Here is a 27,814-nt window from a genome sequence, read left to right as displayed (position 1 = left end):
TTCTGCAAGTGCCATGATGTCAGTGCTGAGCCTTACCACTTGATGCAACCGACTTCCATTTGGCGATTTTGTTTGCCCCGAGTTTTTAGTGCAGATTATATTCAGATTTACAGGTTGGGCTGAATTGACGAGGTTAGCGTAAAATAATTGCTGGAATGAAATCGTGAGGGGGCAGTGCCTGGAAGAGTTCCTTGAAACGTGCCGAAACCATCAGTAACGTATTGCTTGTGGTATCACTGGCATATTTAGAATGATTACGGGCCTTTAATTCAGTGCGTGGGCCTTTTTCTTTTTCAGTAGATCCAATGCTGGGCTTGCGGTGTGCGCTAAACATCATCAAGCTAAACAGATACGAATTGTACTTTTAATTTCTCGTTGCTATCGGTAGCCAGTAAGATTTTTGCCACGATCCACACGATTACATATAATGTAGGAATCTGTGCGTTGTGTAGCATAGTAATGGCTATTATTGTTCCTGCAGCGTATGCAAAATTTACCATGTGCTCTATGTCTGTGTAGTTATTCAAACTACATAGTTATGGAGTTAAACTTTTTGCCAAAATAGGCCAGCTACTCACTTTACATCTACTACACTACATTTTTGTTGCAGCTAACCGAATCAACCAAAGCAGGCTATTTTAACTATGGGTGCTGTCTGTTATTCAGAGCGACTAAACATGCACACCGCACAGATGGGCTCTTTAAGAAAGTGCTGTCAGTAACGGCTGCCACGTACCTTGAGTCAGGTTAGTTTTGACAAAGGCGGCGATGCCTCCGGCGAAAAAAGTCCCGCAGAGGGCGACTATGAGTTCCGTTCCGTTGGCGCAGTGAAAACCGACCACGTCGCCCGTGCGCAGGCCCAGCTGCCGCAGCCCAGCGGCGACTCGGCGGGAAGCATCGAGCAGCTCACCGAAGGTGTACTGGGCGCCGGACTTGACGTCCACCTTAGGCGGCACAAAAAAGCGGGAGTACTTCTCAGGCAGGCGTGTGCATGTCATCGCATTCTCTCCTCAAATGTCTACTGTACTGAAACACTGCATTATATATTTCTTTTTCTCGTGAATTCTTGACAATTTTTGAAAACCGTGTCTATATTGCTTTCCCTCGTGAACTCTCTACTATACTGAGAAATTGCCTATATCATTTGACATTTTCATGGAATGGTTCAGATTAACAAATCCTGTGAATTAAAGGTTAGGTACTGCTCCCATTGTGAGTGAATTTCAAGTAATGAAAACATGAATCTTGGTATGTGAGCCACCGTTGTGCTGCTTCTTACTGCTGTGCGCAATAGAACATCACAGGAAAAGAGCGCTCAGCATAAGCTATCATTAATTTAAAATTTATTTATTTACTTATTTATATAGTCAGCACAGGCCAGCAGAGCATTTTAGTTCTGTAAATACACAAATTAACTTCGAAGCTATCTAGATAAAAGCAATGAAAACAAGAGGAATCTTTGTTAATTAGCATAATTTGCTACTTTATAGAAAACGCTTAATAAGGCATTAACTGCTCTATGAACAAATTTAAAGGCGTGCGGAAGTGTCTGAAAGTATATACATATGCACTCAATCCAAAACAGGGGTTGTGAAGAAAAAAAGACATGCATAGCCGAAGGGGCAAAAGTAGAACAACTGTAACCAAAAGTGGTCCGATTTACGAGAGTTGAAAGCAGCGCTCAAATTTCTTATTCGCACGCTGTTGCTACAGGCTACCGTTTAACGGGGCAGGCAGAACTACGAGAGTGCTTGTGGGAAAGCGCAAGAAAAATGTAAAAATGGTTGAGAGCTCAATGGACGAAATTCATTGGCCGGCGCCGGTGAATCAAGCTTTCATCCAAGCGGCTAGAAGCCTTCTAGAAGCCTTCCGTGCCCAGTTGCGACTATCTACAATTGCCCGAAACGGTGGCATTCACGTACAGAATCCGCCTCGTATTCGGGAAGTGCTGGGTTCGATCTCCAGTGCCGCTGGTTACCCACTGGTTTTCGAATGGACACAAGATTTCCGCAAGTCTGTTGCTTTGGATATTCTGGGGTAAAATTCTTGCAAAATGGCCTTTGGTCAACTTATCCCTCCCTGTATGAAAAATCTAATCGCCAGGAACTGAAATCTACCCTGTGCTGTAAAGCCCATTTTGACCATATTTTATGACTGCTGCTGATACTGCTCTGTGCCAGCGGTTCATGGCTCGGTGAGAGTTGTGGGTTCTGTCGAAAGAACTGCAAGCGACGGTGTGAGCGCCTCGCGAGAGGTGGAGGTGGCGTCGCGGAGACACCATAGCGCTGAGGGCAGCTGGACCCTGACGCTGCGGTCGCCACCTTCTCGGCGGGTGCGGAAGGGCTTCTTTGTTCTCACGGAGGATTGCTATTATTTGTAACGGTAAATTTGCTACACAGTCTAAAATGCCTTAGCAGTAGGGCTCCGTGAACGTCGTCTATAGCGCGCTGGAGTCGTGCACACCTGAATGAAAGTACCTCCCTGAAAAATAATGCATGCCTACCTAACCTCAAGCAACGCCGTATTGTTGCAAGGCTATGCTTGTATCACAAAATATATCATAACTTTACTCACAACTGTCCTATCCAACCTGCTCATCGTTCTTCAGCCCGCACAAGTCACCACAAGGCCGTTTACCCACCTCCTGCTCGCACCGTGACCCATCTTCATTCCTTCTTCATCCAAACAGCGCGTGACTGGAACAGTCTTCCCACCAGTACCATCCTTCTTACAAACCCGGACCATTTCAAGAAAGCCATCGAAACTATGTTCTATTAACACCAAGTTGTTAGCCCACCCTTCATGTAAAGCCCTCAAGGGCCCTTGAGGTATCTATATTTAATAAATAAATTGTAAAAGGTGAGGTGCAGCGGTGTAACCAGTGGCCATTTCGACATGTCCCTTGTCCGACGCAAAAGTACACAGCAAACAACTTCTGCTCGCGGAGGAGAAGAGGCCGTTCCGCTAGGGCGTGCGCGCGCCCAGTGAAAGCACATCGACGCTTTGCTCGCGTTCGAACCGCGTTGGCCGAAGGGGTACCACCTTTAACAGGCTGCGAGGTCGTTCGAAACTTGGCTTGGCCCGCGAGGGGCCGCATCGAGGTTTACGGAGATTCTTCCAAGCAGGCACCCCTGATGAAAGTCGGGCGTCGTGCGGGGGGAGGCTTGTACTCATTTTTACCGATTGGTTTTGGCCAGTGGGTATGTGCCTGAGCACAATTGTAGTGGCGAGAAAACGCCCCACTCGATAGTCAAAAAAGATTTCGAATGTTTAGAATTACTTCGGCTTCATTGTGCCCTTATTGCGAAGCGACATCAAGTGAAAATTTTTAGCGCTCTTTTTTGTTTTGTTGGTCAGAAAGTGGAGGTCACTATTTTTAACACTTGATGACGGTCCGAGCGAGCTGTTCGTGAACATGCCGCTGAACATTTTTGCCTTTATTTGGCTAAGAGAAATTGACACTACTGAGCATGCTGCGGTTATTGTATGTACTTGAGCCTTATAAACAATATACATTCACATACATTGACATCGCGAAAGGCACTTGATATAAAGGGAACTGCATGATGCAGCCATGATAGCACAAATGAAGGATTCAAATTTTTTATACATTATGTTAACACAAACAGTTCTGTGCTAAAAAAACCGTGTAGGAGGTTTATTCTTCACGTCGCCTGTTTACTTTGAGTGTCTCTTCTGCAATTCGTGCGGCTCATGAACATTTTTGCTATCTGTTTTTTTTGCAGTTGTTGATATATATTTTGTAATTAGCATGAATGGAATTGGCACTGTTACGATATACGGGTTTTTTCATTGTCATAAGGTCTGCCCTATCTGCTTTTTTTGTTTTGCATTTCGGCCCTTCACTAGACATAATAACTATGGGCACGACCAGCTGCGTGTGTACTTATTTTTTGAAATAAAAAATAAAAAAGAAATTGAAAAGCCATGATAGTTGTGTCTTTTTGCATTTCAACAACCATAACTTTAGCACACTCAGCCATTATTTTTAGACAGGTGTTGCCTGGAGAATAATTGAGTCAAAGAATGCTTATTTTCTAATATTTCTTCATTTTTTTCCTGATCTGGATTCTCCATAACGCTCGTAAAAAATAGAATGCTAATTGATTCCATATGGTAACTAATCTAAGCCCTACAGTTTTTCCCTCGTGGTTTTTGTTAGGGCTTCAGCAGCTCAGGGTGAAATTCCGTACAATTCTATTTCTTCCCTAATGAAAATCACAGATAACACTGTACGAAAATTTAAGCAAATGTATGGTAATGTAAACAGCGCAGCTCCGTTTCATAAAATAGCATTATATTTTACCCCTGAAATTGCTCAGAATATGTATGACCAAGCAATGTCATTCACGGAAATGCACGCTTCCTACAATCGGCTCTTTTGATCCAGTACACTGATGCCTGAACATGCCACGGATAAGTGTCCATAGTGTCCAAAACACGCACTGTGAGAACGTTGAACAAGCAGCGGAGATGGGCGTCCCAATCGTGTAGCGACATCAGCAGTGAAGCTGTCAATTAGGTCGGTACTCGTGAGCTGTCTGTATGTGGAACATGTGTTCCAGATACATGTGTGTGGTATTTTGTGTTCCCCTTAAAACTTTCCCTATTTAACTGGAACGTTGATTCACATATTTCCTTAGTTTTCCATCTGAGACATGGGTACCACTTATATAAGCGGAAGTTTTTTTTTAAGTTCCACCAAGTTCCCCTTAGTAACTGGAAATGAAGTAGAACCAGATTAAGAGTGTAGTAAAGTGAAATATGATAAAACTCTCCTGCTGCAGTTCGTGTTGCCGGCCGAATTTTCGCTGTAGCTTTTTTCATATATAATTGCTATCATGGAAGCCAGCAGACACGGAAACCAAGGAAAGCATGGGGAATTGTGTTTTTACAATAATTTTTATTTTTATGCTGATCAATTTGAAATTAGTAATGTCAATCAATCAATCAATCAATCAATCAATCAATCAATCAATCTATCAACCATTCATTTTTATCACTATACAGTGAAAAAAAAGGAGCCAAGGGAAAAGCCGTTCAAGCACGGCTTGAGTTGCCCTTGGCCCCACTTAACAGGCAGTGGCAGCAGCGAGAACAGCACAAAAAGCAATGTTCAAGGACGGAGCTAGCCCAGTAAGTATAAAGCAAAATATACAGCAAAAAAATAAAACTGTAGCAAGTAGTACAAATATTCAACTTATCAAAATAAACTACATCACACGGCACAAATTGAGCGCATATCACATGCTACACAAAATAAAGTATCAGCGGATGAACATGGCGATGAGGTCAGAAAGTTGCAGTTTAGAAATGTCGATATCTTGATTTATATAGTCATTTAACATACGTGGTAACAGATAATGCAGCATTTGTCGACCGTAATTAGTCCGGCAGGTAGACATTTTCCAAAATGGAGCAGACCTGGTGGTGTATACTGAATCGGCTAAGCATAGTCTGGTAATCTCGGTAGGGCTACTGCTTCCGCGCTTTTCACTAATATAATATTCTCGTGATAACCTAAACCTATATAGCTCACTAACTCTGAGTATACTGAACTGTTCTTGATAATGGAAACCTTCTTGACATTGACGCGTGCACTTGCAGGCCTATAGAATCAAATAATATACCCGAAACCGGCATATCTAACCTTCCGTTAACTATATACACAAAAAAGGCCCCTGGCATAGGTTACATGCCTAACATAATCCGACATAGTTCTCAGCATAAATAATTCTGCTTAACAATAGTTAATGACCTCTGTTAGAAAGTTTATATTAAGGGTATTATTTCAAACACACTGAAAAGACTATTTTTGCTAACAGGAGAGTTGCGTGTCGCACCTCTTGCAACAAAACTACTGGCCGACCAACCACAAATAAGATAATGACCACATGCATGATTTTACTACATGATTTCCTCATAGCAAACAACTGAACAAAGGTAGAAGCTACACTGCATAAGGCAGTAGGGTTCGTCTTTACCAAATGACTGACTCGCCTAGAAAATTGCTTAACGATCTCGGGATGCTAACTCTACAAAACCGATGTAGGTAACGCGCTTAAAATTTTAGTTACAGCTAATCAACGATGAAGTAAACAAACTACATCTCATTACCAAGCGCTACACCCAGGCGCCATAAACACCTGCACACACTCTTTGAGTACTCACAGCACAAATTGTGTGAAGTATTCTCACTTTTCACTAATAAATAGAGGCTGGAAATAAACATGGTCCTTCAATCACTAACATTACATCACTAAGCAATTTTGTCGCACTAGAAGTAAACGAATGACTCACATCACAGTTCTTACGATTATTAACTAAGCTGATATTGCCGCGAATATTTGCAGTGTTTATTCGTTTTTCAAATCTGCCGCGACACCACCTTATCACTTTGTTTGCGACGCAAGACGCGACTAGATTTATCTCGATTGATCGCAGCCAGGCAAAGCTGATTCTACGTTGTTCCGGAATGTTCTAGTAACTTTGCGCCCTTTATCTCGAATGTTCGCTATCAGCTTTAAATTGAGCACGGCCGACAGCGGCGGGCATTCTGTTCGACGACCGCCGAGCACGCTTGTCGCTTCGCCGCCGCCGAGTGATTCAGTCCATTTTGGGTGCAAGTCAGCCCAATAAACAGTTCTTTTAGAAGACCCTTTCGTCCGTCTTCATCGCTGCTTCGACTGCCGTCACCACTACGTGACATCTGGTGGAGGTGCTGGGTAACTTCCATGTTCCGGACGCCCCCTTCAAGTCGTGAACCCAGCCCTAAGCGCTTCACACCCGAGGACGAACAAGCAGCTCAGCGAGCCAGCCGACGTCTCCAGGGGGAGGAGCCTGAGTTCGGGAAACTGCCGGACCGCACCAGACAGCGAAAAGACGCTGCTACCAGCACTGCAACCTCGCCAACCTCGGGTGCCGCCAACTTTCAGTGGATCCCTAGGCGAAGACCCTGAAGAATGGTTGGAACAATTTGAGCGCGTGGCGTCATTCAACAAGTGGGATGATGCGGCAAAGATTGGACACGTTTTTTTCTCATTGGATGGCTCCGCACGCACGTGGTACGAAAACTACGAGTCGTCCCTTACGACATGGGAGCTATTCAAGAGAGAACTATTGAAGGTATTCACCAGTGTCGTGAGGAAAGAAAGAGCCGAACGACTCCTCGAGTCCAGGATCCAGCTTCCGAATGAGCCCGTCCGCAGTTACGTCGAGGAGATGAAGCGCCTATTTCGCCGCGCCGATCACGGGATGACCGAGGAAAAGAAAGTTCAGTTTTTAATGCGCGGCGTAAAAGAACAACTCTTTGCAAGCCTCGTCCGCCAGCCGCCAAAAACAGTCGAGGAGTTTATGCAAGAAGCCTGCACGATTGAGAATACCCTCGACGTTCGAGCTCGGCAGTACAATCGCCCTTCCTCTGCCTGTGCAATCCGTTCGGACACGCCGGCCACCACCAGCGACAGCTTGCGGGAAGTTATCCGCGAAATCGTCCGAGAGGAGCTACGCCGATTACTGCCATCTTCCTCACAGCCACAAGCAGCGACTCTGATGGATGTGGTACGGGAAGAAGTGCAACAGGCACTTGGCACCCCGACGGCCACAGAACCCCAGGCCATGACCTACGCCGCTGCAGGAAGTACTGCTCTGCCCCAGCGACAACCCCCACGTCCTCCCCGAGATGAGCCAATCGTTCCACAACGCCGCCTCCCAGCCCCCACCCGCCCAGCCTATGACCGACGCTCAAGCCCCAGGAAATGCGACGCCTGGAGGACTTCCGACAACCGGCCGTTGTGCTTCCATTGCGGTGAGGCCGGCCATATTCTCCGTCACTGCCCGTACCGACGTATCGGTCTTCGAGGATTTGCCGTTAACGCCCCACGACCATGCTTCGGACAACGTCCGCACGAAATCGACGAGTACCTGCGTCGAGAAGAGTACACGCCGAACCGCTTTTCGCGCTCACCATCGCCGTCAACCTCGCGCTTTGCGTCGCCACGCCGCAGCTACGCAGCCGCGGTACGAGGAAGGTCGCCCAGCCCCCGTAGGGGAAACTAAAGGCAGCAACCTCTGGAGGTGAGATTGCTCACGAGCTAAACGCCGAAGATCCTCCACCGACCACGCCCCATGAAGACGCTGCACCCGCGACGCAGCATGAAGAACCGACACTCGCTGCACCGACGCCGCACACAATGAGAACCTCGACCACGACGCAAGCTACCTTGAAATCGACGCCGCCACCCAGAGGAGCTTCGACCACACGCCCAACCCGTGACTCGCATACGCGACGAAGCCGTGACCCGACGCCGAGAGCGACATGCAATGCAAGAGCCAGGACCTCCGACCTAGAAGTGACTATCGACGGCCGGAAAGTTACCGCTCTAGTCGACACAGGAGCCGATTACTCGGTGATGAATGGAACATTCGCTGCGCAGCTCAGAAAAGTCACAACGGCTTGGGACGGCCCACAAATTCGCACCGCTGGGGGCCACCTCATTACGCCATCAGGACGATGCACAGCACGAGTGACTGTCAAAGGACATACCTATCCTGCGACCTTTGTTGTGCTACCGCAATGCTCCCGCGAAGTGATCTTGGGTATGGATTTCCTTAATGAGCATCAGGCGATCATCGACCTGCGATCCAAGCTGATCACGCTTTCGACGGACGAAGCCATCACTTCGATGAAAACTCGGGAAAATCACGTTGTCCTAAGTATCCTGGAGGAAGAAGTGAGCGTCCCACCCCGTTCAAGCGTTATCGTGACCGTAGGCGCCACGAAAGCCATAAACACTGAAGCCATCATCGAGGGGAACATGCAGTTGCTACTAGACCGAGGAATCAGCATCGCAAGAGGCATCGCACATTTCCGTAATGGCCAGGCCGAAGTACTGCTGACTAACTTCAGCGAAGAATACCGGCATATTAACAGAGGAACGACGATTGCTTTCTACGACGAAATATCTGACGTACGAGATTCCTTCGCCCTCTCCGACCCCTCCGCAGAAGATCCGCCTGACCAAGAGAACTCGCCCACTTTCGACATCAACCCAGCCCTGCACCGGAACAGACAAGACCAGATCCGCAATCTGCTTCAAAACTACAGTGAGTGCTTTTCGACATCGCCGAAGGTGCGACAGACGCCAATTGCCAAGCATCGCATTATAACGGATCAACACGTCCGACCTCTCCGTCAAAGCCCCTACCGTGTGTCTCCGCGAGAACGACAAGCCATCCGGGACCAAGTCGAAGAAATGCTTCGCGACGACGTCATCCAGCCTTCAAACAGCCCATGGGCGGCACCGGTTGTTCTAGTGAGAAAGAAAGACGGCGCACTTCGATTCTGCGTGGATTACCGCCGCTTGAACAACATAACAAAGAAGGACGTCTACCCCCTCCCCCGCATCGACGACACACTGGACCGCCTCTGCAACGCCAAATATTTCTCATCGATGGACCTCAAGAGCGGCTACTGGCAAATTGAGGTCGACGAAAGAGATCGCGAGAAGACAGCATTCATAACTCCGGATGGGCTGTTTGAGTTCAAGGTGATGCCATTTGGTCTCTGTTCCGCACCAGCGACGTTTCAGCGAGTAATGGATACAGTGCTGGCAGGCCTGAAGTGGCAGATTTGTCTGGTATATTTAGATGACGTCGTTGTCTTCGCCTCGAACTTTGAAGAGCACCTCAAAAGACTTCGAACAGTACTAGACGCAATCAAGTCGTCTGGCCTAACCTTGAAAGCAGAGAAATGCCACTTTGCCTACGAAGAGCTGCTGTTTCTAGGCCACATCGTTAGCAAGGAAGGAGTACGCCCAGACCCGCAGAAAACAGCCGCTATTGAACAGTTTCAACCGCCGGCCGATAAGAAAGCAGTGCGCAGATTTCTCGGACTATGCGCATATTACCGACGATTTGTGAAAAACTTTTCGCGCATCGCCGAGCCCCTGACCCAACTGACGAAGGCAGACGTGCCGTTTAAATGGGAAGCGCCGCAAGCAGAAGCCTTCAAGGAACTTCAGCGTCGTTTACAGTCCCCACCGATCCTTGCGCATTTTGATGAAAACGCCGATACTGAAGTTCATACCGACGCAAGCAGCGTGGGACTAGGCGCCGTTCTCGTTCAAAAAAGTGACGGGCTGGAGAAGGCCATCGCATACGCTAGCCGTTCCCTTTCCAAGGCCGAGGCTAACTATTCGACCACTGAGAAGGAGTGCCTTGCCATCATCTGGGCTACGTCGAAATTCCGCCCCTACCTCTACGGACGGCCGTTCAAGGTGGTCAGCGACCACCACGCGCTCTGCTGGCTTGCCAATTTGAAGGATCCCTCTGGCCGACTCGCTCGATGGAGTCTGCGTCTCCAGGAGTTTGACGTCACCGTCGTTTACAAGTCCGGACGCAAGCACACTGACGCCGATTGCCTCTCACGAGCCCCTGTAGATGCACCGCCGCTGGACGACGATGAGGACGCCTTCCTGGGACCCATCAGCGCAAGCTCTTTTGCTCAGCAGCAACGCTCGGACCCCAACCTAAGAGGCCTCATCGAGTACCTGGAAGGCAAGGTTTCTTCACCTCCCGCTTCATTCAAGCGAGGACTGTCTTCTTTCTGTGTGCAGAATGAGGTCCTTGTGAAGAAGAACTTTACAGCGAACAAAACAGCCTACCTCCTTGTTGTACCTACTTGTCTCCGCGAAGAAGTTCTACAGGCTTCACACGACGAGCCGACAGCTGGACATCTCGGGTTTACTCGCACCCTCCGCCGCATTCAAGACAAGTATTACTGGCCCCGACTGTCTGCCGATGTCGCACACTATGTGAAAACATGCCGAGATTGTCAGCGACGAAAGACTCCTCCCACACGACCAGCAGGATTTCTGAACCCCATTGAACCTCCCTCAAGACCCTTTCAGCAGATTGGCATGGACTTGCTTGGCCCTTTTCCAACGTCAACATCTGGAAATAAGTGGATCATCATAGCGACCGACTACCTGACCCGCTACGCCGAGGCGAAAGCCCTACCGAACGGAACAGCAGCAGAAGTGGCCAAATTTTTCGTGGAGTGCATTCTTCTTCGACACGGCGCCCCCGATGTGCTCATCACGGACAGAGGAACAGCATTTACGGCGGAACTCACGCAAGCCATCCTGCGCTACAGCCAAACCAGCCACCGGAGGACAACTGCATACCACCCGCAGACCAACGGACTGACCGAGCGCCTGAACAAAACCATCGCCGATATGCTCGCTATGTATGTCGATGCCGAACATAAAACCTGGGATGTCATCCTGCCTTACGTCGTCTTCGCCTACAACACCGCAGTGCAGGAGACCACACAGATGACGCCTTTTAGGCTCGTCCATGGCAGGGATGCCACGACCACGCTAGACGCCATGCTGCCCAACGTTACAGAAGAAGAGAACGTCGACGTTGCCGCCTACCTTCAACGCGCAGAAGAAGCTCGAAGGCTTGCCCGATTACGGATCAAAGATCAGCAGCGGTCCGACGCCAGACGCTACAACCTACGAAGACGCAACGCGGAATACAAGCCAGGAGACCAAGTCTGGGTGTGGACGCCCATTCGCCGCCGTGGATTGAGTGAAAAGCTTTTGCGCCGCTATTTCGGCCCGTACAAGGTTCTTCGTCGGCTGGGTGAACTGGATTATGAAGTCATCCCTGACGCAATGACTGCATCCCAGCGACGCCGCGTACGACCAGAAGTTGTCCATGTAGTCCGTCTGAAGCCGTATTATGCGCGCTAAAGGCCGCTGCATTTCCATGCTCTATTTTCGCAAGATCCGTTTTTTTTCCCTTACTACTCGCATTATTTGTTTTAATGCATCGGGTCGATGCTTCTTTGAGAGGGGAGTAATGCCGCGAATATTTGCAGTGTTTATTCGTTTTTCAAATCTGCCGCGACACCACCTTATCACTTTGTTTGCGACGCAAGACGCGACTAGATTTATCTCGATTGATCGCAGCCAGGCAAAGCTGATTCTACGTTGTTCCGGAATGTTCTAGTAACTTTGCGCCCTTTATTTCGAATGTTCGCTATCAGCTTTAAATTGAGCACGGCCGACAGCGGCGGGCATTCTGTTCGACGACCGCCGAGCACGCTTGTCGCTTCGCCGCCGCCGAGTGATTCAGTCCATTTTGGGTGCAAGTCAGCCCAATAAACAGTTCTTTTAGAAGACCCTTTCGTCCGTCTTCATCGCTGCTTCGACTGCCGTCACCACTACGTGACAATATTGTGCCGAGAAAGTGATACGACTGACTGCCTGTAGTTTACTGAGCTTCTTAATTATTACATTGAGTTGAATTTTGTCCATGGAATTTGTTTACAGTACCTCAAGGGTTAATATTACTGAGTGTCTAATATTCACTGCTGATCGCCTCCCACTTTCCTTGTTTGTAGATGCAGTCTTGCATCTTTTATTGTTTGAAATCTTTATTGCCATTTTGAAATGCCTTGTAATCTGAAAGTTCCTAGCGGGTATTTTACTGTTCATATCTTATATTGCTGGTGTTTTGGCACAGATTTGCTAAGATTTGTTCATGTTTATCGACTTTCTTTTTTTTTGAAGTGCTGTAACCCCGATTTTTTGCTCCTTTGTGTGTCCTTCGTGCAATAATCTCCCATGAGATTATTACCATGATTTGTCAGATAAACATAAACTATCAGTTCCCTTATGCTGTCTGTAGTTCCGATGATTGTTGGCTATCTTCATATATATTGGCTATCACGTAACGGTAGCCCTTAAGTATAAGCTTACTTAGTATTCCCTTCTAGTGCCCTTCCCAAATACTTCCACAATAAATGAATTTGTGATTAGCGTTATGGTGGCTGAATGATAAGCACCGAAATCATTCACAAAACTATATCCACAAGTTCACAGGATACGAGTTTTATGATTCCTGGAAAACGTGCGTCTCACTCACCAGCGCCACTTTATCTTCATGCTTTTGCCACATGTTTGTGAAGAACGTTACGAAATTGACGTCGGGCACGATTGCGTTCTTGACGCAGGTCTTCACCACGTTGTCCTCAATAACAAGGTATACTTCTGAATGCAGGGGCTGGTCGTCCGACGTTAATGGCTCCTCAGGTGAGTTGCTCCTCGCGGTCATTTTCTGCAATGTGCGGAGCACAGTGAAAGAGCGTGTGTACGGCTCCGAAACAGGCAGCGTCATTGCCCTGCGAAAACCTTCATTAGACAGAGACCGACTGACCGACCGACCGACAGACAGACAGGCAGAAGGACGGACGGACGGACGAACGGACGGACAGATTAGACGGACAGACAGACGGACGGACGGATCGATAGATAGACGGACGGATAGATGAACAGATGGACTGATGGATGGACGAACGGACGGACGCACGGATGAATGGCAAAAGAGGGATAATACGGGCTGGTTGGCAAATGTTGACGGAAAAGAAGTAACAGCGCTTTTGAACACTGGATTTCATTAGACAGTCGTGAAATATTGTTAAACAGACTTTGGATGGATGGATGGATGGATGGATGGATGGATGGATGGATGGATGGATGGATGGATGGATGGATGGACGGACGGACGGACGGACGGACGGACGGACGGACGGATGGATGGATGGATGGATGGATGGATGGATGGATGGATGGATGGATGGATGGATGGATGGATGGATGGATGGATGGATGGATGGATGCATGGACGGACGGACGGACGGACGGACGGTTGGATGGATAGATGGATGGATGGATGGATGGATGGATGGATGGATGGATGGATGGACGGACGGACGGACGGACGGACGGACGGACGGACGGACGGTTGGATGGATGGATGGATGGATAGATGTATGGATGGATGGATGGATGGATGGATGGATGGATGGATGGATGGATGGATGGATGGATGGACGGACGGACGGACGGACGGACGGACGGACGGACGGATGGATGGATGGATGGATGGATGGATGGATGGATGGATGGATGGATGGATGGATGGATGCATGGACGGACGGACGGATGGACGGACGGACGGATGGACGGACGGTTGGATGGATGGATGGATGGATGGATGGATAGATGGATGGATGGATGGATGGATGTATGAATGAATGGATGGATGAATGGATGGACGGACGGACGGACGGACGGACGGACGGACGGACGGACGGGGCACACATACAGACAGACAGATATCCTTTTATTCAGACAGCAAGGTCTTTGATACTGGGCCAAAGACAGATGTGCTCTGCAAGACGGGCCCCAGCAACCGATGCATTGCTAGCATGCAGCAAAGCAAACCAGAACATCGCACATATTGTCACATACAGAACTCATTGTTATACGCCGTAAACAAATGAGCGAAGTGCCCACTTTTGCCTTGACACATTAATACACGTAATAATTACATGGTACACAAAGAATGAGCAATACAGGAAAATTCACATACATGAAAATTTCAGGAGCTTAAGCAACTTCTGTACACGCAATGAAATAACTATTAGGACAAGTAAGGATGCAAGCTTTAGGCTATTTTTAAAACAGTTCTGGGACACATATTTCTTAATTTCTATGGCCTACGTACGTTTGTTGAGAAGGTGGGCGATTAAGTATGAAAGCATTTGGATTCTTTAGCTGGTAGGCACGAATGGAACTCTGTAGTAGTCGTGCCTTAATTTATAAACTATATTCCTGCTTGAGTGCAATTGAAGATATCTAAAAGGATTAACTTTGAATTCGTTAAAGGCATAAAAAGCAGTTTCAACTTAAATACCTGATTCACTTTTAGGACGTAGTGCTCTAAAAAGAATTTGCAGACGGCACTTAAGGTCCACCTTGAAGCTATGACACGAAATCGTAATGGGTTAATTCCCATACATGCAGAAGGTCATTATTCCCTTTGTATTCATAGATCCCTGTAAGTCCTCATACTGCTCCTGGCGCAGTGGTGCAGCGATTAAGAGGTGCGCCACTCTCCTGCGATGCCAGGTGCTCCCAGCGGTGGGCCTTATGCGGCCCAGGTTGCTCTTCCCGAGCGACCAATCATTAATTCAACTGACACTTGCCATGGCGGGCAGTTTGCTCACTATCCAGTGGGCCGCTTCTCATGACTCCGCAAAGTTACGTGACCTAGGTGGCCCATCTGTCTCCTAGGTTGCTCTCTGGGCATTACCTGCCAGAGCCATGCTCGTGATTTTTCGCTCAAAACGCCGATGCCCAGAACGCCGACCTTGCAAACGGAGCCTTTAAGACTATCGCATTAAAATGCAAACTTGAGGAAGCATTGTATGATAAATTTTGAACATAACGTGTCGCATTTTACTCTAACTTTATCACAGTCACCAGATTAGTTTTTGTTGTAGAGCCCAGATCAGAAAGCAATAAAGAAGATGTGAATGAATTAGGGTGTAATATAACTGCCACTTCAGCCGTTTGGGAACAAGATTTCTAATTTGATACCACACACAGTAACATGTTCGCATGAATCTTATTGATATGCAGGGACCAAATCAATTGTTTTTCAAAGAGGACACCTGAAATTTCTAGAGTAAAACACTTTAAATTATTGTGCTTTCAAAGAATTTGAAATGAAATTGGTTCTTTGGGGAAAGGAAATTGCGCAGTATCTGTCTCATATATCATTGGACACCTGAACTGCGCCGTAAGGGAAGAGATAAAGGAGGGAGTGAAAGAAGGAAGGAAGAAAGAGGTGCCGTAGTGGAGGGCTCCGGAATAATTTCGACCACCTGGGGATCTTTAACGTGCACTGACATCGCACCAGCACACGGGCGCCTTAGCGTTTCGCCTCCATCGAAACGCAGCCGCCGCGGTCGGCTTCGAACCCGGGAACTCTGGATCAGTAGCCGAGCGCCCTAACCAGTGAGCCACCGCGGCGGGTCTGCTTTCAAAGGCAAGTTGAATTTCAGAATCATCAGGCTTGTTGCGTGCTTTAAATACACTAACCTTTATTTTACTGACGTTTCATTCTAGATTATTTACACTATACCATAATGATAACTGTTGTAGCCAAGGGATAGTGTCAGTACTCATATCATTAAGATGCAGACCGAAAAAAACACACTGGTATCATCTGCGCACAAAATTAGTGTAGGAGTTCTTGGAATGGCTGATATGTCAATAATATATATATATATATATATATATATATATATATATATAGCTGTGAAAACATGAGGTACTTGACTGCTTAAAATAATATACATCGAAGTATACGCTTCATTTAAGGAAACATTTTTATTTGACTCGACGTTTCGATCGGAGGACCGATCCTTTTCAAGAGTGGCAATACAGTGCATGGGCGCGTGTTCTTATAGCATGGGACTTGACACACAGAAGGCTTAAAAAGAAAAGAAATAAGGAAAAGTAAAGAAAAAAGGGGGAGGGGGCGGCCGGGAGAACGGAACACAACTGACACCGATGGCATATTAGGGAAGCAAAGGGGGCGCGTCGCGTACCCGTGAACTCACTGCACACACACACACACGCACACACGAAGCGAAAGAGGGAGGCCGGGCTGGGTGCGCACGCGGCTACTGCGACAAGAAAAAAGGAAAAAAAGAAAAGAGAGAGAGAGAGAGAAGCAAAAGCAGAGAAAAAGGGGAAAGCAAAGAAGAAACGTGGTGGGGCTTAACAAAAGAAGGGATGGGTCCGCCAATTGTGGGTTTCGGTATGCCTCTGTCCGCGTATGTGCGGCCCCGAGCGGCTCCGAAAGATGGCCCGGACGAGGCGGAACAGGTTGAGACCGCCCAAAGTGGCTCCACATGGTGACACGCGAGCCGCTAAAACCAGATGAGCTTCCCATAGGAGGACCAGATGGAAAGGCTTGTTGATAGGAATGCAAAAAAAACAACAAGAGATATAGCACAGAGAAATTTTAAAAAAATATATATATATATAAAAATATATAATGACCAGAAAAGAAGAAAGAGATGTGGAGATATGGCCCTCGCGGGACCAAAGAATGAGTTGAACGGCAGATGGAAACAAGCCGAAACTGACATGCAACAGGGGTATGACCTCAGACGACTCAGTCAGTGGTGGTACTTTGTCTATTAGGGTTGAAATTTTCTTTGGTTTCTGCCATCGAAAGAGACGATAGGGTGCCATGGTTTTCGTTGATGCCCTTTTGCACTGTGTTAAATTTGAAAATAAAGTATGATTCGCGTTGTTCGCGCTCCCGGGTGTTTTTAAAGCTACTCTGCAATATCGTTACTTTAAGTTTGTCAAACTCGTGGCCTTTTTCGCGGAAGTGTCTCGATAGCGGGAGGCCAGGGAGAGATTGAATATGTGAGCGGTGGTTATTAAATCTTAATCGGAAGGAATTGTCTGTTTGGCGAATGTACTGCATCTGACATTCGCCACTCTCGAGCATGTAAACAACATTACTGGAATTAGAGTTTAAGTCCTCTCGGATAATATGTTTGCAATCTGAGTGGGTACTTTTAGTCAGTGCTGTGGTTTGCATGTGTTTGCAAACTTGGCATCTGCTCTTTCTGGAAGGTGTGCAACCCACCGGCCTCGGTTTATTAACCGTTGAGTGTACAAGGTGGTTTTGTAAATTTTTTGGCCTTCTGTATGTTACCTGGGGGACCAATGGAAAGTTTTTGAGAGCCACTCACTTTGTTCTATGATACTGAAGTGTTTTTGAAGGATTTTGTTAATATTCGGTAGGTTGTCTGTGAATGACAGTAGTAGATTAGAGCGATGCGGTGTTGGTGGGGATTCCGCAGGGATGTGATCACGGTTAGTAACTTCCGCCCTTTTAATGGCATCGTCGATGATTGAAGGCGGGTAGCGCTGTTTCTTTAGAATTTCGCCCATGTGTTTAGTATCGATTACATCGATTCCCTCATCAAACATATACCTCCGAAACATCCATCTTACATACGAGATACTAGCCCCTTCCTGAGAGAATTATCCGATGTCACCTTCCCTCATGGCGCTTTCCTAGTTACCATGGACGTGGTGTCACTTTACACTAATATACCCCATGACGACGGAATACAGGCCATGGTGGGAACCTATAAAGAACACAGAATCCTAGACTCTCCCAGTCCAAGTGCCATCAAAACGCTTGTAAATTTGGTCCTTAAACTTAACACTTTCGAATTCATTAACTCATATTATCTTCAAACGAGTGGTACGGCTATGGGCACAAAAATGGCACCAAATTACGCCAACATATTTATGAACAAAATTGAATCAGACTTCCTTTCCTTCTATCCAACCAAACCGGCTTTTTACAAGCGTTTTCTTGATGACATATTCATAATTTGGGCAGAGACAGAGGAAAAACTAATTCAGTTTATCACCTCATTCAGCAACATACATCCAAATATCTCTTTCACACACACGTACTCAACTAATAGCATTAACTTCCTTGATGTGCTTGTTCGTGTTGACAGGGTTGCATTAATCGCTAGCGTTTATAAAAAACCCGCAGACAGACAACAGTATCTTCATTTCAACAGTTGCCCCCCACGCCATTGCAAAACTTCAATTCCGTACTCACAGGCTATCCGATTCAAACGCATTTGCTCTCGAGCAGAAGATTTTCAAAAAAATGCTAAACACATGGGCGAAATTCTAAAGAAACAGCGCTACCCGCCTTCAATCATCGACGATGCCATTAAAAGGGTGAAAGTTCCTAACCTTAATCACATCCCTGCGGAATCCCCGCCAACACCGCATCGCTCTAATCTAGTGCTGACATTCACAGACAACCTACCGAATATTAACAAAATCCTTCAAAAACACTTCAATATCATAGGACAAAGTGAGCGGCTCTCAAAACATTTTCCATTGGTCCCCCGGGTAACATACAGAAGGCCAAAAAGTTTACAAAATCACCTTGTGCACTCAATGGTTAATAAACCGAGGCCGGTGGGTTGCACACCTTGCGGAAAGAGCAGATTCCAAGTTTGCAAACACATGCAAACCACAGCACTGACTAAAGGTACGCATTCACATTTCAAACATGTTATCCGAGAGGACTTAAACTGCGATTCCAGTAATGTTGTTTACATGCTCGAGTGTGGCGAATGTCAGACGCAGTACATTGGCCAAACAGACAATTCCTTCCGATTAAGATTCAATAACCACCGCTCATATACTCAATCTCTCCCTGGCCTCCCACTATCGAGACACCTCCGCGAAAAAGGCCACGAGTTTGACAAACTTAAAGTAACGATATTGCAGAGTAGCTTTAAAAACACCCGGGAGCGCGAACAACGCGAATCATACTTTATTTTCAAATTTAACACAGTGCAAAAGGGCATCAACGAAAACCATGGCACCCTATCGTCTCTTTCGATGGCAGAAACCAAAGAAAATTTCAACCCTAATAGACAAAGTACCACCACTGACTGAGTCGTCTGAGGTCATACCCCTGTTGCATGTCAGTTTCGGCTTGTTTCCATCTGCCGTTCAACTCATTCTTTGGTCCCGCGAGGGCCATATCTCCACATCTCTTTCTTCTTTTCTGGTCATTATATATTTTTATATATATATATTTTTTTAAAATTTCTCTGTGCTATATCTCTTGTTGTTTTTTTTGCATTCCTATCAACAAGCCTTTCCATCTGGTCCTCCTATGGGAAGCTCATCTGGTTTTAGCGGCTCGCGTGTCACCATGTGGAGCCACTTTGGGCGGTCTCAACCTGTTCCGCCTCGTCCGGGCCATCTTTCGGAGCCGCTCGGGGCCGCACATACGCGGACAGAGGCATACCGAAACCCACAATTGGCGGACCCATCCCTTCTTTTGTTAAGCCCCACCACGTTTCTTCTTTGCTTTCCCCTTTTTCTCTGCTTTTGCTTCTCTCTCTCTCTCTCTTTTCTTTTTTTCCTTTTTTCTTGTCGCAGTAGCCGCGTGCGCACCCAGCCCGGCCTCCCTCTTTCGCTTCGTGTGTGCGTGTGTGTGTGTGTGTGCAGTGAGTTCACGGGTACGCGACGCGCCCCCTTTGCTTCCCTAATATGCCATCGGTGTCAGTTGTGTTCCGTTCTCCCGGCCGCCCCCTCCCCCTTTTTTCTTTACTTTTCCTTATTTCTTTTCTTTTTAAGCCTTCTGTGTGTCAAGTCCCATGCTATAAGAACACGCGCCCATGCACTGTATTGCCACTCTTGAAAAGGATCGGTCCTCCGATCGAAACGTCGAGTCAAATAAAAATAAAATGTTTTCTTAAATGAAGCGTATACTTCGATGTATATATATATATATATATATATATATATATATATAATATATATATATATATATATATATATATATATATATATATATATATATATATATAATTAAGAATAATAGACCTAAACATGCCGTTGAGGAAGACCGTACAGTAATTGTTTCAGTTGTGAACGATGGCCATTCAAGCATGTATATTGCAAGCGACCAGAAAGATATCTACGAATTACATTTAAGGCAACTCCTCGAATGCCATAAGTTGGGCGCTTGTAAATTAAATGTCAAGTTTAATGGGATAAGATGCCATTTTGAAATCTAAAACAGTCCGACTGGGAAATATTTGTCATCCATATTACAAATTATTTTTTCCTTTATGCTAAGTAATGCCATTTCAGGCAACTGCTCACGAAACCCGAGCCATTCTTTCACAAATTATGCGTGGGGTCAAAAAAAACTTCCATATTCTAATTTTTATCAAGTATTCGAATAGTTTAGAAAATTTAGGAAGGACAATATGGGCCTTTAGATGTTTATATTGTCATGTGGGCCACCTATCTGCAAGACAACCGCTCTTACAGTTTTCATACCTCCTGGACAAGTACCTTAGTTTAAAGCATTGTTACTAGGGGTGTGCGAATATCCTAATTTTCGAATACGAATCGAATACGAATATAACGATAAAACGGCTTCGAATATCGAATCGAATATCGAATATATGGTCAGTAGAAAAAATAAATTCAGAAAAGATAAACGAGCAAAAATTGTTGCCCGTATTTTTTTCGAAATAGTGTATGGTACTTGCAACTGAAATAACCAAAACAAGACTGCCTGAGCACCGTATAAAAAAAACATGATGTGGCAAAAATGTTAATTGAACTGCATAACAGTATTCAACCTGTAATCGGGTCAGGCAAAGTGCAATCCATAACATGACAAGACTGACTGGAAACAAAAATAACATGATGGCTACTAAAACCTCAATAATTCGCAGTTCAAAGAACCGACAGAAATGCCCAGGTTATTTGAAGGTCGATTTATAAAATGCCCCGCGGCCCCGAAAAAAAAATACCGAAAATGCGGTAGTCTTATGAGGCGGCTCTATCGTGCAAACACCTGCAATTCCGTGACGAGCACAGAGTTTCGGCGTGCAGGAAGACATCGCGAACGTATTTGACGTTGGAATGGCGAGATTGTTTCTAAAAAAGGAAAAGAAATGACGAGCGATGTGTCAGTCAGCATCTGAAAGCGGCAGAGTTCTTAGATTGTACTACTGGCGAAGGCGCGGCCGACAGTTGCCATTGCAACGGGCGAGTGGCCAAGCTCAGAAACCACAACTACGCGGCCAGGTTATTTTTTTTTTTTGACCTAGTGATAGGAGCCCTCCGAACATTGTCACGACTGCCGTTAGGCCCACTTAAGAGGTGCATGGGTAACAGTGCACCATGCAATAGGCGGTATTTTTACAAGATCGCTTGCCCTGTTGTGACACCTCGACCCGCCCCTTCGGGAGCCTCACGCAAAATTCCGCAAGTAGGCTTTCCCGTATATAATAGTTGACCAAAACAAGATGGCGGTGGTCACGCTCAGAGTTAAGGTGACAGAACGAATGCCATGGAGGTGGGCATTAATGAGATAACATATTACGGAAGGGTAAAAAATAAACGCGCCTTCGCGTTGCAGTTGTTAGAAGCGGGTCGTCCCCCATGTTGTTCAGCACGTGTGGTATGTGAGAAAGCCCACTTGCGGAATTGCGCACAAGGTCAAGCCTAGCGGCATCGGAATGCGATCAGTCGACGCGATAAACGACGGAGAAGAAAGAGAACAGAGCCTTTATATCGTTTTCCTGGAACTTTAAACTCTATATTCAGATAATTTGCCCAAATATTGCGCTATTGCAACAATCAGATTTACGAAAGTCGGCGCGGCATACAATCGCTGCCGATTATTGGGGAATTTTCGAATATTCAGGAATTCACGAATATCATTTCTCGAATACGAATATGCACCGAATATGAAACATTTTCGATTCGTATTCAAAATTTCGGATTTTCCACACCCCTAATTGTTACATATAAGTTATAATTGCAGACAAATTAGATTATCAACTGCAATAATTAATTCTGCCTTAATTTCTTCAGCACCTGAAGTAGTGGATTTATCAAGGTTTCTAAGCAATGTAAGCACTTCATGTTCATTGTGCGGCTCTAAAGATACAGAACTTCCTACCGGAGAGATATGATACTGATCAAGGTCATGCCCTTTATCTTGCATCTGAGACGATTCACAGTTGGATAGGAAATGCACATTAAATTTGTCTGCTAAAACAGCGCCAGTGTATTCAACATCATTAAGTGTTAACGTGCTAGGAACATTGCAAGTAGCTCTTCAGCTTCAATTTTTCTTAGTATAGTTAGATACTGCTGCAACTTCATTCTTGTAGCATTTGCTATGCGCTTTCTTAATATCGCAACATAACATATTTCTTTTGTTTTGTATTCCTTAAGTAAGACTAGATGTTTCAGTTGGGCGAATTTGTCGAAAGTTCTTCGCGTGCTTGAATCCGTTCATACAACTCTCTTGTCACTCATGGCTTTCGAGACCTTTTTTGGGTTTTTGTTACAGTCAAAGGAAATGCCACATCATATTTGCTTTTTAGTAACTCATGAAAGATATCGTATGCTATTCTGGGATTACACTCAAATGTAAACTTCGTTCGAGACAATGCTTTCTATCATAGCTCTAAACGTATACCCAGGTTATCTTGAATAAAAGTTCGATATACTACTTGCTGAGCTTGCATTTTTTCGTTTTCTTATTTTCCGGGACAAAAAGAAAAATATAGGTATGTGGTCGCCTAAAACAAATTGTAGCACACCTTATAAAACACTAGACAACTCATTATTGTAGCACACACAGAAAATAACCTTTCACTCTCTAAGGTTATTCTTACTGGTGAATGAATAACATTGGTTCACTTAAGAGTATCAATGGCCTCATAAAAATAACGTTATTGTGAGCTGTTTGTAAACAGACCAACATTGAAATCCTCAACTAAAACAACAGGCGTATCTAAGATAGAAGAATATTAAAGAAGTTCGCGCATACACTGAATAAATTCGATAGTTTCACTTGATGGGGATCGATAGATGCAAGCAACCCATGTTCCAAGAGATTTCACAGCACTGGATTTATAGTTCGACATAAGTTCATACTCAAGATTTTCTTTCAAATACAATACAACGCCTCTTGCTCTACAGTTGTAGCCGCAAAAGAATAGAACATCATTTTCAATTGCGAACCATGTTTCGGTGTAGGCTAATATGTGTGTAGATATATTGGTTCTATATATATATATATATATATATATATATATATATATATATATATATATATATTTATATATATATATATATATATATATATATATATATATATATATATATATATATATATATATATATATATATATATATATATATATATATATATATATATATATACACATATTAGCCTACACCGAAACATGGTTCGCAGTGTGTGTGTGTGTGTGTGTGTGTGTGTGTGTGTGTGTGTGTGTGTGTGTGTGTGTGTGTGTGTGTGTGTGTGTGTGTGTGTGTGTGTGAGTGTGAGTGTGAGTGTGAGTGTGAGTGTGTGTGTGTGTGTGTGTGTGTGTGTGTGTGTGTGTGTGTGTGTGTGTGTGTGTGTGTGTGTGTGTGTGTGTGTGTGTGTGTGTGTGTGTGTGTGTGTGTGCATATTAACAACATGCGTGCCAAAGCGTCTAGAAACTAGGATTTTTACGAAGAAAATTAGCCAGGGAACCTGATGATATAAAACTACAAGCCTACAGAACCCTTGTCCGTCCAATCTTAGAATACGGTAGCATTATCTGGAAGCTTCATGAACAGCACTAATAGATAAGCTAGAAAGGTACAAAATAAAGCGCCAAGATTTATCTACTCAAACCATTCTCGCCATGACAGCGTCAGTGCACTTAGAAAACAGGAAGGTATTGCCACACTTGCAAGTAGACGTCGCGTTGCTGCCATGAAGTTCATTTTCATGCTTTATCATGGGTCTGTTAATATCAATAAAGATCAGTACCTTCAGGCACCATACCGTCACACTAAACGAAGAAATGATGATAAGCCCGTCAGGCCATACGCGACACGTCGCAAAACATTTGAGTTTTGATTTTTTTCAATCGTCCATCGATATTTAGAATTCTTCACCACGGAATGTCGTTGACAGTGATTCTGTGTCTAGCTTTTTCACTAAATCAGAATCTTCCATTCTCTTCATTAATCGGAAATCTGTGCTCGTTTTTTTGAAACCTGGGTGGAATGATTCGTTTGAGTATTACACTGATGCGTTAATATCCTGTACAAAACGATAGACAAATTGAATACATCTGTAACCTACTCACTTGATGGGCCTGTCAAGGCTCACAGTATTCCTAAAAATAAAAATAAATAAACTGATCCAAGCCTATGCCCGGTTCAATTGCATTGATTTTTTGGCGAAAGATTTGATGTTCATCTTCGCAAGTCCATGTACTTCCAAGTTATTCTTTCGACTGTATATTTCCAGAGTCTTTATTTGTCATCGCAGTTTCCAGACTTTTTGATCAGTGCCCTCTGACTCAATCGCTTTAATTCTTTCTTAACGCAGCAATTTCAGCTTACAGATGCTTAATTTCGGCCAGCACTTGATCGTAATGACCTGAAAAATGCTGAACAGACTTTTCTTTGCTACCATTTCTTTGGCCTGGAAAAAGGCATTCAGCTTCTATTTGATGTCCGTTGTTTCACAAGTCTTTTTTTTATATCTATTAGCATCTTTTCAGTCAGTGACTGCTCGTTATGCGCCTGCTTTGTTACTTTTGGGGCCCTCGACCAGCTGAAATCACTGATGTTTGGCATCTCCAGCTTTTTTCAGCAGTCTCTGCCATCGCTTTGAGGGTAGTCTTGGTCACACCGGAGCAGGCGCCTAAATGATAGCCATACCCCCTATCTGAGCAGCATCTGGAAGCAAGTGATTACAAACCAGAGACGTATCAGAAGGAGAATCACCCATTGTACCCGGGAAGGAAAAGCATGTGGCACAACAAAATCAACTACAGCAGCAGCACAGGCACAAGCAGCGGCAGCATTTGGCAGAAGCGTTTCTTTACCGGAAATGAAAGGCAACCCCACCAACCTGCGTAATGAAGGATTGGAAGTTATTCCTCTTGCGTTGTTGTTTCTCCCGCCGCTGCTGAGCAAGTGTGCAGAACACAGATGTGCGCCGTCCCTTTATCCGGAGGTGGCTGGCGTTCCTGTCGTTGTTACTTTGCGGCACCAATCGTTGCCCTTCTTGATGCTTGCGTCATGACTTGCTTGCTCCGCCAGATGTTGTGCCGCCACAAGCCTTGCCAAGAGCTTCGAACTGCGAAACGCGGCATTGGAAGTTGTTCCCCTGCGTTGTTGCTGCTGCCGCCGCTGCAGTCTCATGGGATCGGTAGAGGGAGGGAATGGAAGTAGAAACAATGGAACAAAAAGGCTGCAGCTCATAGGTGCACATTATTCCGCCTGAAAGCAGGTCACCGAAGGTAGTGCTTCAGTCATAAGCAGTTACGGCACAAATGAAATGGGCATGAATAAAGTATCAGTCGATGGGTGAAAGAACTCTACAGTAGGCGGTATTTTGTTTAGTGCAAGAAAAGCTATTCCGATAGGTAAACCTCGAACAAGATCTCGCTATGTTTGTTGGTTTGTGCCCAGAGCATAAGCAAATACTGCCGCGACTGGGATTCGAACCCGCGGCGGCGCGATCAGATCAGCTTTGCTGGCCACTGCAAGAGAACGCTATCCTGTCGAAGCAGCCGATCCCGCCTCGTGTTAGACTGCCACACACTCTCGCGCTGTGGATTGCACATCGTCGTCTTCACGAACTTCCATCTGCGGCGTGAACAGACCAGATGAGCTTAACCTCGATCAAAGCTTAACCTGAGTCTAATATCGTCGACAGACGGGACGACGACCCAGTAAAGCAAAACCATGAATCGATCAGGCTAAACACGCGCTTTGGCACGCCTACTCGGTTAACTACGTTGAAACCATGTGATTTTTTTTCTTGGCGTAGGGTTAACTTGGGTAACCAACAATAGAAGGAACAATGCGTCGCAGTAAACAAATGACAGAGAACTATGAAGTGGTCACGAGCTTTGCCATCAAGCGTACAAAGACGCTGTTGCTATTCGCCTAGATATTGTAGTTTTTTTTCAAAAAAATAATACTGTTACATTTAAGTTGATGACTCTATTTTGGCACCAGAGAATTGAAGTGCCAAAAAGGTAATCGGACAAGGAAATCTTACGAACCTAGCAGCTATTAGAGAGCCAAACATGCGGTTCGCTAGCACAGCCTGGCAACAAAGGAATGAGACGACGGCGCTACACTGCTTGCTAATGGTAACGGCATTTCCGGAGAAAACAGCTGGCCAGATGCGGTATGCGGATGGCGTCAACCGGATAGAGGGATGAAGAAAAAAAGCTCCGCACCCTCCATTCGCAACCTTAATTTGCGGCACAAAACGGCCGAGATGGCGCTACTTTTCAATGTGAGCAATAGTTGGGTTGGGGCCATTTCTGTCCACGCAGCTCTTCATTACTCTAGTCACTGACATGGGGCTTTTACCACATCTGTTGAAGGCCAATTGCCCTGAGTGTAGTGTCTTAGTAGTTGTAGACTGCCTAACCGGAGGGCAGTAACAACAAAACAGAAAAAAAGGAGAACGGTTACCGTGGAAAGAGGTGGGCCACGGGAGAGCGGAGGAATGCGCAAACTAAGGGTGGTTACAGGGGAAGGAGCGAGAGCCTTGGAGAGAGCGAAGTAATGCGCAACTGATGAGTGGCTGCCACGGGAACCACCCGCAGAGGAGGAGGATATGGTGGTAGCGCAGGAATGCGCAAGCGGAGGATGACTTCCACGGGAGGAACCAGAAAGGTAGTTGTCGTGGAAGGACTGAGAGTGTGAAGAGAACCGATGACTGCGGCTCGCTCCGCTTGCGACGGCTGCTCCCAAACGCGCTACCCGAAGGGAGGATCAGCAGTGGTGGCGCCGCGCACCTGGAGAGGCGGAGTTGAGAGCAGTACTGTTCGAAGAATGCGCATGTGTGGGAAACTAAATAGTGTGTTTTGTAAGTATACATATATTAAAGTGGTTCTCAAATGCTTTACCTCAATATATTACTCAAGGCCAAATCTACGAAAAGGGGTGCTCAGTACGTTTCTTATGTAAAATTTATCGTCCCTTAAATCCGCCTCTGACCGAATAGGTTGCCGAAGGCTTCGTTTGCAAATTTTCCAGGAATGCTTCTGAAGTTCGCAAAAATTCGCGCACGCTATTGTATTTTTCTTTACATTTTTAGTGTCAAGAAAAATAAAATCTGAGCACAAAAAGTTGGAGAATGAAACATGGCACAAAAATAGAAGTGCTCGTGTGTCACTTTTTGTCCAGTGTCTATTAAAATGCTGCTGGTGCATTAGGATTATCGATCGCCAACTACCAGAGACCACATCACTCGTCATGCTTTACATTGTATTCAGTGAGAGGCG

General features: G+C 45.6%; 1 protein-coding gene across 1 annotated transcript in view; it reads right to left on the bottom strand.

Annotated features, from left to right (window-relative positions):
* The window catches only part of LOC144124624 (luciferin 4-monooxygenase-like), a 59,287-nt gene extending 46,141 nt beyond the window's left edge, over positions 1–13,146 (bottom strand). The window contains exons 1-2 of the mRNA XM_077657426.1: positions 12,958–13,146; positions 737–944 (exon numbers count right to left, since the gene is read on the bottom strand). Of these exons, the coding sequence (XP_077513552.1) occupies positions 737–944; positions 12,958–13,146 (397 nt within the window). The remainder of the gene's footprint in view (positions 1–736; positions 945–12,957) is intronic.
* Positions 13,147–27,814: the final 14,668 nt, after the last annotated feature.

Source organism: Amblyomma americanum, chromosome 1, assembly GCF_052857255.1.
Source record: "Amblyomma americanum isolate KBUSLIRL-KWMA chromosome 1, ASM5285725v1, whole genome shotgun sequence".
Lineage (NCBI taxonomy): Eukaryota > Metazoa > Arthropoda > Arachnida > Ixodida > Ixodidae > Amblyomma > Amblyomma americanum.
This window is presented reverse-complemented; position numbering and strand designations above follow the sequence as displayed.